At 35.9% G+C, this 17230-nt stretch overlaps 1 protein-coding gene across 6 annotated transcripts in view; it reads left to right on the top strand.

Moving 5' to 3' along the window:
- The window catches only part of DENND5B (DENN domain containing 5B), a 186916-nt gene that overhangs the window by 111058 nt on the left and 58628 nt on the right, over positions 1–17230 (top strand). For 5 of the 6 annotated variants that reach the window (XR_006219863.1, XM_042992054.1, XM_042992053.1 and 2 more), the window contains 3 exons: positions 5773–6309; positions 8668–8899; positions 13115–13265. Coding sequence is in view for 5 of the 6 variants with exons in the window: in XM_042992054.1 (XP_042847988.1) it covers positions 5773–6309; positions 8668–8899; positions 13115–13265 (920 nt within the window). In the remaining variant the exon portion in view is untranslated. Of the gene's footprint in view, positions 1–5772; positions 6310–8667; positions 8900–11036; positions 11121–13114; positions 13266–17230 lie in introns of all 6 variants that reach the window. The other variant, XM_042992057.1, reaches the window with a different exon arrangement.

Raw genomic sequence — 17230 nt, 5'->3', positions numbered from 1 at the left:
GGAAATATCAAATACTTTAGTATTCTTTGTTTTCAGACCTAAAGCTAGTTATCAGCTTTTTTCTAAATGTCAGCTTGGCTAGGTGATTGAGATAAAAACTCTAACCCCTAGCTTTTAGGCCACCTTACTGTTACTGTGCTTTCTGTGTGTTGTATTTTCAGATGTCGTTTAAGAAAATTAGGAATTCTTGAAAGTATTTTGAATGTAGTTTTTATCTGTTGTTAATGGTACTCAGAATTGGACTGTAAAACCTTTGAAATGAAATAATGATGAGAGTGCCATGGCCTATTAAAAAACATTAAATAGTTAACTATATGATATTATTAGCTATTTAATTAGCATCTTTCTTAATAAGATCTTTCATGCTGTGCTGTGCTTTTATTCTTATTTCCCATAGAGATTCTCATTTTAATAAGTGAATTTAAAATAACATACTAAGCTACAGCTGTTATACCCATTAATGATTCCTGTAATCATCCATTGCTTACTTTATTCCAATGAATATTTCCCTTCCAAAATTAACATTTTTGTTCAGGGAAAAATAGCTTGATTGGGATCATATAAAATGCTTGTAAAAGTTGTCTTGCTCTTTTGAGCTTATGCATGTTCTCTGCTTTTGCCTCCCCATTATCTCTCTTTTCTCTATTACCTGAACTCTCTTGTTTTCTCTTTTATTAGATTAATCTAAGTATCTTGTCAGTTCAAAAAGTAATCCTTTAAATTTTCAAGGAAAAAGAAATAGATTAGCCAAATGTATTTTAAATGCAATTTAAGTTTAAGGACTTAAATAGTGACATGTTTTAGTTTCTTGTTGAGTATCTGGTCTGTTTGTATATTAATCAAGTGATATTTTATAAGACAGTATGTTTTGGTATATAAATATTATCTTCCCATTTTTACATGAGTTATAATTGTTGAGAGTTTTTAAATGCCAACTATATATTTTTGGAGTGGGGAAATCTTTCTGTCTCCCTATATGTGTATATTTTCTGACTCTAAAGATAAAAATTCTGAAAGTTCTTGCAGCAGTGACTTTGATTTTCTAACTTTTTACTTTTTAAATCAATACGTTTTTAAGTTTATTTATTTGTTTTTTGAGAGACAGAGAGAGTGAGAGAGAGCACAAGCAGGGGAGGGGCAGAGAGAGAGAGAAGGAGACACAGAATCCGAAGCAGGCTCCAGGCTTCTAAGCGTCAGCACAGAGCCCAGTGCAGATCTCGAACTCATGAACTGTGAGATCATGACCTGAGCCAAGGTCAGATGCTCAACTGACTGAGCCACTCAGGTGCCCCAGTCAATACTCTTTAATAAATGTACATATCCATCTATTCGTAGAGTAGAATAATATGAAATAACCTGGGTCAGCTGTGAAAATAGCAGTGCTTCTGTATAGAAAGTATATGTTAGTACATCATTATTTTGGAAGAAAATGCTAACAGCTGACCCAGATTATTTCATACTCTTCTACTCTATGAATAGATGGGTATGTACATTTATTAAAGAGGATTGATTTAACGAGTTAAAAGTTTAGAAAATCACAGACATTGCTGCATTAGCTCTCAGAATTTTTAAGTTTGCTTATCTTTAGAGTAAAAAAAATACACACAGATCACTTTGTGCTCATAACATTTTACAATGAGATAAATAATCTACTTCACATAATTTGAGGAAGATGTAGGTATAAAAATAGCCATTTTTAAAATTGACTTAAATGCACTCACTAGTAATACTCACCTCCTCCCTCCTTTCCCTGAAAACTATAAAATAAAATAATAGTTAAAAATAGTGATGGGAAAAAAAATAGTGACAGGGCTTCTTAGAATAGTTATGAAGATGATAAGTTTGCAAAATGATTATTTTAAGAAGGTATGATTTTAGTTGTTAGCTAACTAATGTAACTACATAGACTTATAATTAACCACCCACTTACTTTCCCCATAGTTCTAAAATGATAGGCACAGGTAGCCATTTGTTAAATTGTTTTTTCAGGGGGTGGGGTAGAGAAAGTGACGGTAGAAGGATACAGCACTGGGGATGAGCTGCAGAGAAGGGTACTTCACTTATTCCCATTCTTGCTTGTCTTTACAGTAAATGGTGGGCAAGAAATCCAGAGAAAAACTGAAATTGCTTTTTCTACTTTGTTTTTGTTATGTCTTGCCCCTGAGATTCTGTGGGAATATTTTAAATATTCTCTCCATGGGGCACCTGGGTGGCTCAGTCGGTTGAGCGTCCGACTTTGGCTCAGGTCATGATCTCATGGTTCGTGGATTCAAGTCCTCTTTTGGGCTCTGTGCTGACAGCTTGGAACCTGAAGCCTGCTTCAAGTTCTGTGTCTCCCTCTCTCTCTGCGCCTCACCCACTCATGCTGTCTCTCTCTCAAAAATGAATAAACATTAAAAAAAAAATTTAAATATTCTCCTCCAGTTTACCCTTATGCCAGCTTAACTTCAGCCGTTGAGAAACTATATTCCTTAGTAAGCATGGAGAGAGCTTCCCTGGCCTCACATTCCTGGATACTTCCTCCTCCTGTGTACATCTTTGGGGTTCCACAAAATGACTATCTCCTTGAGTCTTATTCATTCATTCACCAAACAGTGTCTTCTCATACACTACCAGTGTAGGATACATTAGAAGACATCAAGATAAATAAGATGTAATTTTTGCTTTCCAAAGTAAGTCATTTACAAATATCAATAACAGAGGTTAAAAAAATAATTAAGAGGAATGAATGAACTAAGCATATATGCAGAGGAAATCAGAATACCTTTAGGGTAGGGACATGGGAAAGCTTCGTGGCAGAAGAAATGATTAAACTTTAAGTCTTTGTTCCCTTTCTTTTAAGGGAACTTTTCTCTTTTTTTTGCATTTTTCATTTTTAACTAGACGTGATTACTTACCATGAATGTGTGTAAGCAGCATTGATAGTAAAAAATAGAGAAATATTTAGTCCTAAAACAATATAAGATTGAGATGTCAAGAGTGTTTTTTATTGCATATGTAATATTTCTTGAGCTCTCCTGATAGAATTTTTATTTTTATTTTTATTTTTTTCTGTTGGAATTTTTTAGTTTAATGGTATTAAAAGTGAAAAAGTGACTTAGCAGAATGCCCTATTATATGGAGTTCTTGTTTGTCTTAGAAAAAAGGCTTTTCGGTTTTTCTTCCATAAGTCTTCAAAATGCAACTTAACAGTCCTATTTTTAGTTCGCGATAATCAAAGCCCCAACTTGGCCCCAATCTAAGCAGTCATAGGAGGGTATGAGAGACTCATGGAATCATGAAGGCAGGCCAGTTAGCTGTGGTGCTGGAACACCCGCCTTGCCCTACGGCCCTTTCAGCTCAGCAGTGGTTATATGAGCATAACAAGCTTTAAAATTTCCCAGATGTATCATTTTCTCTTTTCATAGAAGGATAGAGGAAGATAGCAGGAAGGCATTAATGAAGGAGATGGTACAAAATGTAAGTGGTGGGAGGTTGCTGGCTAACATTTAGATTAACAAGTTAGTGAATTTTTTTCTTCCATTTTTAAAGATACTGAATCATCCATTTGAATTATAGTGACCTACTTTCTCCCCCTAAGTCTTTCAACATACCCTGCTTTCTAGAGACTATAGTTACATATATAAGGATGTGGATTTACAGAAAACTGTAGGCAGCAATACTGTCTTCAGCAAGATTTGACTTCACCTCTTATTTTAATTAGAGGAAACTACTGATGTTGGAAATGAGGAAAATTGTAGGGAAAAAATCTTTTAAGCCACCAGGCTGTTTGAGGATGCTTATCTAGAACAGGTGTCAGGAAGTCACCTAACTTCTTGGGCCTCAATTAGTTCATCTGCAGAATAAACAGTTGAATTCAGAGGTCACTTCAGACTTGAGGAATCGTTACTGATTCTCTGTTCCTAGATGGAGGAAAGTCTTCTTGAGTTTCGATTGAGCTAAATGTAGAACTTTGCTGTACTTCTTGTACATCAGCACCTAACATAAAGATCAGGGATCAAAAGAGAAAAATAAAAACCCAACTCTTTGCTCTCCTCCTTTTATCTTACCTGGCCATACAGGATCAAAGGACAGTGTGAATTGTCTCCTTGCTGACCTGGGTGGCCGGGCTATAGGAGAGACAGGGAGACACAAGGTGAAACTTCTGTTCTGCTGATTGACTTCCACTCTATGCCCTGTGTCCAGCCACTAATGTAGTCAGCATCAGTTTTATGTGTTGGGCTATACCTTTGGCCTCCCACCCTTCCAGAGTCTATGAGCACAATCTTCCTTTACACTGACAACCTTGTTCTGATTAAGAGAGTGTGAGCAGTAAAAGTAAAATATTGTTTCGGAGTCTACTATAATCAAGTACCTGAGGGATAATCAGAATTGCATGCATGTACTTGGCCTCTTGAATTGTCCATAACTATTTAGAAAATATTTAAAAGTCTTTTTATTCAATATAAAATCAAAATCTATTGCATAAGCAAACTCAAAAAAACTTTCCTCTCATTTCTATTTCCTCTTTTTTTCAACTCAAAAATATCTCCTGAATCAGCTCTTAATTATTGAAGGGGCAATCATTTATAGTTGTCTAAGCACTTGCCTCTACTGCTGTCTCCTGCTATTTGTCTAATAACTTCTGAAACAGTTTGCGGTCTAAGAGGTTGAAGCTAATTTTGGATGAACTGAAAATTTGTGAATTTTTTGTGAATTGGATTGCTCTTTGCCAATTTTATCCCATTTGGGGGTACTAAGCTGCTAAATTTTAGCAATTATTAATTCTAAATTACAGATGGTGTCAGAGCAGTGGAATGGCATAGGAAGTTCAGGCTGGATTCATCCATTGAACATTTTACCCAGTGCCTTCTATTTGTAAGGTACTATGACTCTGTGTACCTTTACTCATTTAGGAATGCCTAAAGGATGTTCTGTGTTACAGAATCATGTCCAGATTATAACAAATTGCTAAGTCCCAGAGAAAATTATCCGTATATATTAAATATGGTATAAAATACTCACCTAGGGAAAAAAATGCTGGAAAAAGATCTTTTTTTTTTAATAACTGGCTGCTTTTTTTCTTTATTTATTTTGAGAGAAAGAGAAAGTGTGAGCGGTAGAAGGGCAGAGAGAGCATCCCAAGCAGGTTCTGCATTGTCAGCACAGAGCCTGACACGGGGCTCAATCTCACAAACTGTGAGATCATGACCTGAGCTGGAATTGAGTCCCATGCTTAACTGAAATTTGTTTTTGAAGAATAAAAATGCTAGAAAAAAAATTTTTAAAGAATAAAAATTCTTAGCCTTGAGAAAGTTAGCATAAAAGGCACTATAAAATCTTAAACGTTCTCATCACAAGAAAAATTGTAGTTATTTATGGTGATGGATGTTAACTAGACTTACTGTGGTAATCATTTCATAATCTATATTGATTCATACACCTGAAACAAAATGTTACATGTCAGTTATATCTTAATTTTGAAAAGTCAGTGTAATCTATGACTTTATTTATAATAGTTGGCAAGAGGGCACCTGGGTAACTCCGTCAGTTGAGCATCCAGCCCTTGATTTTGGCTCAGGTCATTATCTCATGGTTTGTGGGACCGAACCCCATGTCAGGCTCTGTGCTGACAGCACGGAGCCTGCTTGGAATTTTCTCTCTGCATCTCTCTCTGCCTCTTTCTCTCTCTCAAAATGAATAAATGAACTTAAAAAAAATAGTTGGCAAGGATATTTTAGAATATAAAATTCCTTTATTTTAAAACCTTTGTATTACTTTTTTCTCTTTCAGGCTAATTTGTGTTTTGTGGATATTGACAACCATTTTATTGAATTGCCTGAAGAGTTTCCACAGTTCCCCAATAAGGTGGATTTTATCCAGGAACTCTCTGAAGTGCTTCTTCAATTTGGTATCCCTCCTGAGGGCAGTCTCCATTGCAGTGAGAGTGCCACAAAACTGAAGAATCTGGTTCTTAAGGACTTGGTTAATGACAAGAAGAATGGCAATGTCTCCACTCATAACATCAGCATGTATGAGTTACTGAAGGGCAATGAAACCATAGCCCGCCTCCAAGCTCTGGCCAAGCGGACTGGTGTGACCGTGGAAAAAATGGACCTCTCTGCCTCTCTGAGTGAAAAAGAAAAGGATTTAAAGCTGCAGTGTGAAGAGGCTGAGCTAAGGGACTACCAGCTCAATGTGCAGCTCCGCGAGGTCTTTGCCAACCGCTTCACACAGATGTTTGCAGATTACGAAGCATTTGTGATTCAGACTGCCCAGGACATGGAGTCCTGGCTTACCAACCGAGAACAGATGCAGAACTTTGACAAAGTAAAAAAAAAAAACATAGTTTCCCTTTTTTTATGACTCTTAGTGGGCTGTCTTACTAATTTGGTTAACTTTTTTAAACACAGATTTTTCCTCTCTCCCTTCCCGTTAAGAACTTATTCTTATATTTTGTCTTTGTCCTATAATGACGTCTCAACTTGTCCATGCAAAGATAACACTCTAGTTTCAGAAGACAAAGTTTTACCTCATCTTAGGATCAAAAAGAGAGGAAAAGTGAATAAATTAGGTTTTATGACTATATAAGTCTAAGGTTCTATTCCAAAGTTTGTGGGAAAGGAAGACAGAAAATGACACTGGCTTTTGATTGTCCTGCTGAAGTTGAAGCTTCTGTCTAAGGTTTACCATAGAGTTTTCTGGCAGATTTTCTTGGCATATCTACCAATTTTTTTGTTTATTTTTGTTTTCCAGATAAAAGCACTTAGAGGTGTGCGTTAACTCTTTTGAGTCACTAGGGTATAGTTCAGTCCCCTGCTTCAGTTTTGCCAAGGCACGATATTGCTATTAGAATGCATTATGGCTTTTTGCTAAATGGTATCTTTGTGTCTTGAAAGACCTCTCAAAGGAGCTAATGTATTCTAAGAAGCTAATTTATAATTATGGAGTCTCTGACAAATATTAATAAAAAATTTTGTAAAGGTGGGTAGTATCAAAGGTTATTTTCTGATTTCCTCAGACATTTTTTCAGTTGAAGTATATAAACTACACTGAACGGTTAAGTTCTGATACATTTTATGTTTGAGAAAACTTCTTCAATAAATTAAGAAGCCTTCACTTCTCCAAATGTATTCCTGCTCTTAGGTTCCTTTCTTATTAAGCTTAACCATTTTTTCCTCTCCAACTTGGAACTAATCTGTGTACACTCATGATTTATCCTTGGGGCAATTCAAATTCTTATCTAAATCGAGCCCTGGTACTTTCTTCCTTCTTAATCTTTATGTAGCTTCAAACTATAAATGGAATTCTTTTTATGTAACGACTAGAGAAATGAAAGTTTCATGCGGATTCCAGAAGGCTTGTAACCATCTCATTTTTCACTAGGAAAATGTACAGGACTATCACATGCTAGTTCTCCAAGCCAAGTCTTTCCTGATTTCAGTGTTGTAGTCTGTGAGGGTCTGAATATCAAAAGCCAGACATTTGGTCCATTTAGAGGGGAAAAAAAAAAACTATTTGCTCTAGAAAAAGTAAAATTGATACTCACCTGTAAAATATCTTTTGAAGAGGTGTACTGATTTTTAGAGACTACCGTGAACCTTTCTCTGGCTATTCAGATTTATGTAAATACATCTGAACTATGGAAGCACTTAAATTGAATAAGTAGGTTTCCATAAGGAACTTTTTTAAAGGCTTCCTAAATTTTAGAATGAAAAATAAACATGCTGGTAAGAAGCCAATGACTATTAAGGAGGAGATTGTCAGAACTTACCCTTCTGTCTTCCACTTTCTGGCTTCTATCACACTGCACCTACTCAAAAGAATGGAAAGCAAAACCAACCCAGCAGCTGAAATAGTAATTCACTTCCATATTTCAGCCAGTACCAAACTGTGACTAGAATTCCTGTACACACATGGACCTGACAAAAAGAACACTTTGAATTAGGAACTGGTTACAATTTACTGAACCATTCCGTGCAGCAGAGAGTCTGGTAACAGGAACCTGCAGCTTGTTGCACATGTTTTCTCCAAAGGCTTGAATAGCTTTGGATGGGTTTTCAGGTAATACTTGTTTTAGTTAATGCCCAGACTCTTCAATCAGCACAGGTTTGGAAGGAGTTTGATCTTGAACAGTCTTGAACAGTCTTGATCAGTCTTGAACAGTGTTGGGGCCTAGAAAAACATCCACTTGAAAAACAAAGATTTCACCCATAGGCACAAATTCCATGTTTTTAGAAGGTTATGTCTTATGTATATATCACAGTCGTATCCGTTGATCATGTCAGTGCCTTATGACTCAGAGGTATACTGCATAGACTAGGAATAGAGAGCAGAAAAAAATCATAGCTCATTAGAAAAAGGGTCAAAAATTATTGATAAGTGAGGAGGATGGTTGATGATATGGCAGCATCTGATCCGCCATCTTTCACTAATTATGCCCTATTTTCTATATAATGATCATGAGTTTCAGAATGTAAATTAATTTTGAAAGGCTAAAGGACTAAGTCACCTAAATTCATGACTTTAAAAGGAAAAGTAAATTTAAAAATTTTTTAATTTCGTGCATCAGTTTTGCATGTTACAAGATCTTTTTTAAATGACCTCAGCAACAAATAATTTTCAGATTTACCGTGTAGTACTAAGATAGTGTCTTTGCACTAATAATTTCTAATTATCTCATTACAGGCTTCCTTTCTGTCTGACCAGCCTGAGCCTTACCTGCCATTTCTTTCACGCTTCATTGAAACACAGATGTTTGCTACCTTTATTGATAATAAAATTATGTCTCAGTGGGAAGAGAAAGATTCTTTGCTACGGGTCTTTGACTCTCGGATTGAGAAGATAAGACTGTATAATGTAAGGGCACCCACCTTGAGGACATCTATCTATCAGAAATGCAGCACTTTAAAAGAAGCAGGTACATTTGTCACACCTTTTAAAATTGACTTAAAATTCATGATTTCTTTTTACACATTGTTGGCCTTATAAGCTGAAAATTAATTTTCAATTTTAGATTTCATGATTAATCCTTATACTCTATCAAGTGTTTTCTGTCCTTTTGTTTCCTTCTGTTTCTGTGAATTAGTGTCCATCCTATTCCTATTTGACATTCCTCTCCCCTTAAAAGAGGAAAAACAGTGAAAAGTTGAATATAACCATAAGGTTGCTATGATTTTTGTCTTATTCTCTTTTATTGCCTTAAGTGAAAAAATGTAAATTTCTTTCTTGCTGTTTATGTTGCCTTTTTACTTCTCACCTCTTTTCTCTTCATTAAAAGAAAGATAAGTATTAATTTAAAATAGTGAATCTGAGATGCTGCCTAATTTACATAACTACAACAATTTATTTACTTTCTAGTGGTGCCATTAATTATAATTCATTTATTGAAATTAAAATCTCTGAATTCTTACATTCAAATTAGAGGTTTTTCTAGGGCGCCTGGGTGGCTCGGTTAAACATCTGACTTTGGCTTAGGTCATGAACTCGCGGTTCATGGGTTCAAGCCCTGCATCGGGCTGGGCTCTGTGCTGTCAGCTCAGAGCCTGGAGCCTGCTTCAGATTCTGTGTCTCCCTCTTTCTCTCTGCCCTTCCCCCACTTGTGCTCTGTCTGCCCCTCCCTCCCTCTCTCGCTCACTCTCTCAAAAAATGAATAAACATTAAAAAAAAAAGTAAATTAAAAAAAAATTAGAGGTTCCCCAACCCTGACACCAGTTTTTTCCCTGAGAGAACCATCAGTCTTGGCCATCAGTAATATAGTCCATTAAATAAATAAACATATTAATAGTATTTTCTGAGTACTTACTATGTTCCAGACATCATATCACATGCATTTTTGGATTTGACCTTAACAATGAGGGAGTTTATTTCAGAAACATTTATTTCTGTTTTATGACTGTCCTCATTTTATAGTTGGGAAAGCTGAGAGGTTAAGTAACTTGCTTATGGTTGCTTGGCTAGTGATTGATAGAGCATCATTTGAACTCAGGGTTGACTGATTCTAGCACCTGAAGCCTTACTACCACATTAGATGTTTATTTAGTAAAGAAACATGAAGTGTACCAGTCCACACAATTTTACACATTTCTACCTTGTTCCTAACACTTCCTTTGCCAAATAAACTGCCTCCTATCACCTGAATGCCCCTTTCTTTAATTTTTTTTCCCCTTCAAGCATAGTTGCTATTTGAGAGCAAGTTTTTTGCTGAAGCAAAAAGAAGCAGGAAAAGAGTTTCTTTGTTCTGCCTCCATGTTTGCCTTTCTCACTTTATTTAAATAGATCAAAGTCACAGGAGTGGTGATGCTATAGTTGTAGCATATTTAAGGAAAGAAGTATGTGAATGATGTCTTTAGTCTTAAGAGGTCTCTTTGAGAATTCATGATTATGCTGAAACATCATTCTGTTTTATTCCCACTTAGGAGGGTAGATCCTTGGAGCCCCTTCAGGAAATGGCAGTTACCTCCATATTTCTGGAAATTGAGGGAGTGGAATGAATGAAACTGTCTGTGCCTATTCAGAGAATAGTATGACTTTCAGTGCTTTAATAGCCATGTGAATAATATAATGCCTTGTTGAGAAAATTTCATTCCAACCTTCATGACAGAATTTTTTTAATGGAGCTAAGCATTGATTCCTTTATTTGTGTGCTTCCAGAAAATCTTTTCAATTAAAATAGATTTTCTGTCAGCCCCTCAAAGAGGTTGACATTCCCACTATCATCACAGAAATTATATTATACTCTTGAAAATACACCATTATAGGTTTAACATATGAAAATGTGATTAGACTAAAGCACTAGACTCCCAGGAACCTAATTTATCAAAAGACTTTTTTTTTAAGTGAAAGAAGGCAGCTGGCTGTGACTGTGTCTATATCCCCCATAAATGGTGCAGTTATTTCTTTCATCATGTAAAATTATCCTCATCCCACCCCAAACAAAAGTATAGAGGTTGGCATTTGTTGTTTATTATTGACTTTTATTGGGTATTTTTTTGTCCTTTGTTGTTTTGATTTTATTTTTTGTTTTGCCTCTAACTAAAAAGAATTTTGATTTGCAGGTGAAGTCTTTAGGCAGAGGCTATCTGCTGTTGATATTGTGGCACCAGAACCGCATGATTTCTGTGCAGAAAGACAAGTTGATAGTAATACAGAGTTTTTCTTTTTTCTTACCAATCACAGAAAATGAGTATTGGCACAAAACCTTGAAAATCTAACAGGCCCGTGACCTCTCAAAGCAGGCATTTAATAATTTCTAAATGTTCAGTATTCACTGGTGGTATAATTACTGAAAAGTAACATTGCGTTACACTCCCAAGGCAATCTTAAATATAAACCCTAGAGTAACTCATTATGAATCATGATTTTTGTTTTCAAAAAGCTTCCTGACTAAAGGAGAATAACTCAGTATCAGATGGATTTCTCTGTCATTTTAAATCCAGCGGAAAAACTGAAGCTACCTTTTTTTTCCCCTTTCATGAGAACAGAAGCATTCATTGGCAGAGATGGAATTTTGTAGTATTTCATGGAACATAAAATTGGCAGGGACTTCAGAGAATTCCATGCCATGAATCTAAGCTTTATTTTGCCTAAACCATCTGTTAATTAAGTGTTTTATAAATATTAGGAGCACTGAGAGTATAGATAGGGTTGTGAAGAGCCAGGGGGCATCACTGAAAACTTAAATATCATTTCATATTAAAACATTGCATTCTTTTGCCTAACATAAAACATATGGACTGTGTTTTAAGAGAAGTTAGAAGTTACACATTAAAAATAAAATGAAATTCAAGAAGTTTTGGATAAATTATTCTGAATTCTAAAGGAAAAATAGGGAAGTTTGAGATAGATATCTAATATTGTGAAGTTTTAGTCCTAGAGGATAATAGTGACTTCTGCAAAGTATCCCTCACTGCTGTCATCAGACACAAGCAACTGACTTAGGTGAAACATTAACCACACACAAGATGGTATTAAGCATGTTCTTTTGAGAAGTGTGGAATATGCCATGGACAGATCCACTTTCCACTCAAAAGGAAAGTTTTTTTCAAAAAACTTTCTACTCAAAAGGAAAGTTTTTAAGACTATGTATGGGGAATAACCAGCAGTACTCAATCTGCTGGTATTGAACCGGGCAAAATAAATTGGTTCCATGAAATACTTATAAAAATACCTTTTTACTTCTCTTAAATCCCAAGATTAGCAGTTCCCACGGTATGATCTGTTTGTCACACAACCACAATTACTGCTTGTTCTCCCCTTTTGGTAATCTAAAGGATTAAAGACCTAGTCTTGCTTCACAAATATATTTTCTCTTGAAAATTCAGTTCATAAAAACATTTAAGATCAGATTTTTTTTTTTACCAGAGACATCATTTGCTATTTCTTGGGTCTTTGAGATAATCTCCTAGCTTTAAGCAATTTTAAATAGAAATGTTGAGTAATTCCTATCTTTTAACTTTGGCCTATTTTATTCTTCAGAAGGCCAGTTTCTTATCCTCTGGACATTTTCTAAATGCCTGCTTATTTTATTCTCTGCATTACCCCTCCTGATCTAATAAACACTCCTAAATGACGCCTACTAATGAGAATGTGAGTGTTGCTAAAAGTGAAGTCATAAACTTTACATAGTTTCTTGTTTTTACAAATGGAGAACTATGAGTATTTAATGGATCTGTGTACAAAGAAATAAAAGTAAAAAAGGCTACTGTGCTTGCTTTTCCTTCCTTGTCTTTCATTTGAAGGACAATATTTTATTTGCCATCATTTTCTTAAATTTGTACTTAGAACATATTTTCATTAAGAAAATATTTTCTTAAATATTGAAATATTTAATATTGAAGTATTAAAATATTGAGTATTCCACTTAGGGGAGACTTGTTTTAGTACTAAATTATAGATTTTTCAACCCTGCTGCTCTGCAATTGACAAAGGCAGAAAATACCATGAAAATTAGTCATCTAGTGTTTACTTAAAATTAACCTTTTTATATTTACACTGATTTCTAAAGAACTTTTATAAAAATCTGTTTTAGAGTGTCAGAAAGATGGAATTCCTTGTTGGTGCATGAGTGGAGGAAGCATTGTTTTAAGGTTTAGCCAATGAAATGTCTCTAATTTGTTATAAATTTAATTTATAGCCCAATCAATTGAGCAGCGACTAATGAAAATGGATCACACTGCAATCCACCCACATCTGCTTGATATGAAAATTGGTCAAGGCAAATATGAGCAAGGGTTCTTTCCAAAGCTACAGTCTGATGTCTTGGCAACAGGACCAACTAATAACAAGTAAGCACGTTCTTCACTTGAATAGTCGGTTGAAGGGATAATGAAGGGTAGGTACAATGCTGTGCAACTTTAATGGGGTATTGTAACCATTAACTATCTTATTGATCTGATTACGTTTCCAAAGACCAAAACAACCCATTTGAAATATGGATTGGGGCACCTGGGTGGCCCATTCGGTTAAGCATCCACCTCTTGATTTTGGTTCAGGTCGTGATCTCATGCTTTGTGGGTTCAAGCCCTGTGTCAGGCTCTGTGCTGGCAGTATGGAGCCTCCTTGGGATTCCCTGCCCCTCTCCCCTGCTTGCACACACACAACTCTCTTACTATCAAAATACATACATACATACAAACATACATATTTTTAAAAATATATGGATTGACATTCTATGAGTATTTGACTTTTAATTCCATCATGTAAAAAATCTAAAGACTAGACATATTTTTCATTTTTTAAGTAGTATGTGCTTGGGAATAGTTTCCCTTTATTTATTTTTTTTTTTTAATTTTTTTTAATGTTTGTTTACTTTTGAGAGAGAGAGAGAGAGAGAGACAGGGCGTGAGTGGGGGAGGGACAGACAGAGAGGGAGACAGAATCGGAAGCAAGCTCCAGGCTCTGAACTGTCAGCACAGAGTCCAACACGGGGCTCGAACCCACAAGCCGTGAGATCATAACCTGAGTCAAAGTCAGACGTTTAACCAACTGAGCTAACCGGGTGCCCCATGGGAGTAGTTTCCCTTTAAATGACCAAATGTAATGCCATCTAATGGAATTAGAAAAATGATACTTTCACTATCTGTATTAGTTTCCTAGGACTGCTATAACAAAATACTACAAACTTAGTGGCTTTTAAAACAACAGAAACTTATTCTTTCATAGTTCTGGAAGCTAGAAGTCCAAAATCAAGGTATTGGCAAGGTCCTTCTCCCTCCCAAGACCTCTAAGAAAGGAGCCGCCTTTGCTTCTTCCAGTGCTGAGGCCAACACTGGCTTCAGGCATTCCTTAACTTGTAACAGTATTAACTCCAGTCTCTGTCTCTGTCTCTGTTGGTCAGGAAAAAGGAAAATATAGTAAATTATCTTTATAATATGTGATGGTAACACTTGGCTTAATTTAATAAACACTATTCTAAGCTAGGTACTGTGGTATTTGGAATTTGTTGAGGTGCATGTATATGCGGTAATATTTGTGTATCCTTGTGTTTGTACTGCTGATACTCTATTTTTAATAACCTGAAAGGAAATCCTTTCTAATTTAAGTAAGGATGAAATCCTTACTAATTTCCTAGCTGAAGGTGTTCCTTTATTTTTTTTATTTTTAACTTTTTTAATGTTTATTTATTTTTGAGAGAGAGAGTGGAGGTGGGGGGGGTGGCAGAGACAGAGGGAGAAACAGAATCTGAAGCAGGGTCCAGGCTCTGAGCTGTCAGCACAGAGCCCGACATGGCGCTCAAACCCACGAACTGAAAGATCATGACCTAGCCGAAGTTGATCATGACACATTCTAAAATGTGTCAGAATTATTAATTCATTTAGTTCCAAATGTGAGAGAGCTGTATAGTGAGAGCAGACATATTAAAGGGAAAAAATGCTGTGCATGGATTACACAGTTGCAGTACTGTTTGCATTGTTGTTTCTTTTCCTTTCAGAGTCTAGTATTCATCATTCATAAATATATACCCCTTTACAGCTCTTAGTCAGAAAACTTAGAAATTTTCATCACCATATTTTTTCTGCTTTCAAATATACCTTTCCTGCCAGTGGAGCCTTCTCCGTGCCAACACAGGGTTGGTTATGGAGTTGATCTGCTGATAACTAATATTAAGCTGATTCTACACTGGCTTCTCTGCTGACAGCATTGAGTACATTAACTCATTTTTACAAGCATATCCCTATATATAAACCTACATTGTTTTACCTATTTAATGAGTGAGTTTCAGAGAGAGTCAACAACTTACTCCAGGATCACACACCTAAGAAGTGGTAAAACTAGAATTCAGACCTAGGTCTGCTAATTCAGGGCCCAGGCCCTTAACTGTTACACCACATACACATAGTGTCTGGCTCAGCTACTCCAAAACAAGGGTGACACATGCCTTGTCTTACTTTTGGAGTTGGAAACTGTGCTTTGGTAGCCCCCAAGAAATTTTGAGTGACCTAAAATATTGAACATAAAGGTGCACTATGAGGAAAAAAGGTAAGTACCAAAAATTTTGTAACATACATAGTTTTGCAAATCGTCTGAAAGAAACATCTTACTTTTAAGCCATCTTTCAAGAACCTTCATATTATTTACTTATTTAGTTTGGGCCGTTTAGTCAAAAGGCATAATTCTACTTCTTTTTTATTCCCTTCACTGAATTCTCTGCTTGCCTCTTCTGAAAATTCAGGTGGCTCACTGCCACTTACATTTTGTGTACCCAGTGTAACAAGATCTTCCACAATGAAAGAGCCCTCAGATACCTCACTTCTACCTTAAAATGGACTCTATTAGGAGGGGTGGCCCCAAAGAAGATAAGATAATACTCTGAGGAGCAAGGTACATGTTAAGCGCCATCTTTCCTAGGGAAGAACTACATGAAGCAGTGGTTGAGATCAAATGGCCTAACCCTGAAGACAGTGGCATTATAATGTGTTGGTAGAAGTCTGAGATTGGGTTACTGGCAAAGTTAGGATTAGAACTCAGTTCTCCTTACTCCAGGGACCGAGTTCGGAATTCTCATTCATAAAGCCTGGAGGTCTGGAAAGTCTTCAGTCCAGTATCCTTTTACATATTTGGAAAAGGAGTGCTGTACAGTGAAGTAAAAGAATTATGTCGGTGGAGTATGCGACTTTTGATCTTGGGATTGTGAGTTCATGCCCCACTTTAGGTATAGAGATTACTTAAAAATAAAATCTTAAAAAAATAAGAATTTTAAAAACTTTGATTAAACTCTTTTATTTAAATAGATTGTCTAAACTTCAATGAAGTCAGTAGTGGAAGATGATTCATGAGAAAGGTGGAAAAGTTATGTATTCACAATGAAATCTTACCCTCCTATAGAAAATGCAAGTCTTTATACTAAGATCTTGGAAAGGAAGATTGTGGAGATAATTTAATGTGCTGCTTACAAGACAGAAATAAATAGCTAATGACTGAAAATGTTACCTTACTTAGGTAATTTGCAGGGGTTTGCCCTCCATTAAAGAAGTGTTTCTGCTCTTTTAACCCTTTTTTTAAGTTTATTTATATATTTTGAGGGCATGGGGGCAGAGAGAGGGGGGTGAAGAGAGAATCCCAAGCAGGCCCTGCACAGAGCCCAGTGCGAGGCTTGAACTCACAAACTGTTAAGATCATGATCTGAGCCAAAGTCAGGAGTCAGATGCTTAACCGACAAAGTCACCCAGGTGCCCCTATTCCTGCTTTTTTAAACACTGAACTTAAAAGTGTGCTAAGACATATTGACCAGTATGGGGGTTCAAACCTTCCAGATGATTGTACTAGATATAATATTCTATTTTTCAGAAATGAATGAGAATTTTCCATCAGAACAGACTAGTCATCAGCTTACTTATTTTTTCCTATGCTTGTAAAATATCCTAATTGTATGAATTACTTTTATATTAGTGGACTATTAATTTAAATCGTTTTCATTTCATTTAAATAGTATTTCCTTTTAATAGCATTAGGTTGTTCATTCATTTATTTATCAAATATTTATGGAACCCCTACTGTATGTGAGACAGTGTCCTGTTCACTGGGAATTTAGCAGTGAACAAAACAACAGAAGTCCCTGCTTTCAAGGAGGAGGAGACAAAGGAACTTAATATGTAAAATAAATAACCTATCAGGTAGTGATAAGATTTGTGAAGAAAAATAAAGCAGAAAAGGGAAGTGTAGGGAGTGTTAAATAGGGAAGATTTCAACTTTAAAATCTTACTGCAGTATTTTCTTGCTTTTAATCTTGTATATAATCCCAAGGTTGAGC

Source organism: Panthera tigris, chromosome B4, assembly GCF_018350195.1.
Source record: "Panthera tigris isolate Pti1 chromosome B4, P.tigris_Pti1_mat1.1, whole genome shotgun sequence".
Lineage (NCBI taxonomy): Eukaryota > Metazoa > Chordata > Mammalia > Carnivora > Felidae > Panthera > Panthera tigris.
Note: the sequence above shows the minus strand (reverse complement) of the source record. Positions and strands in the feature narration are given on the sequence as shown.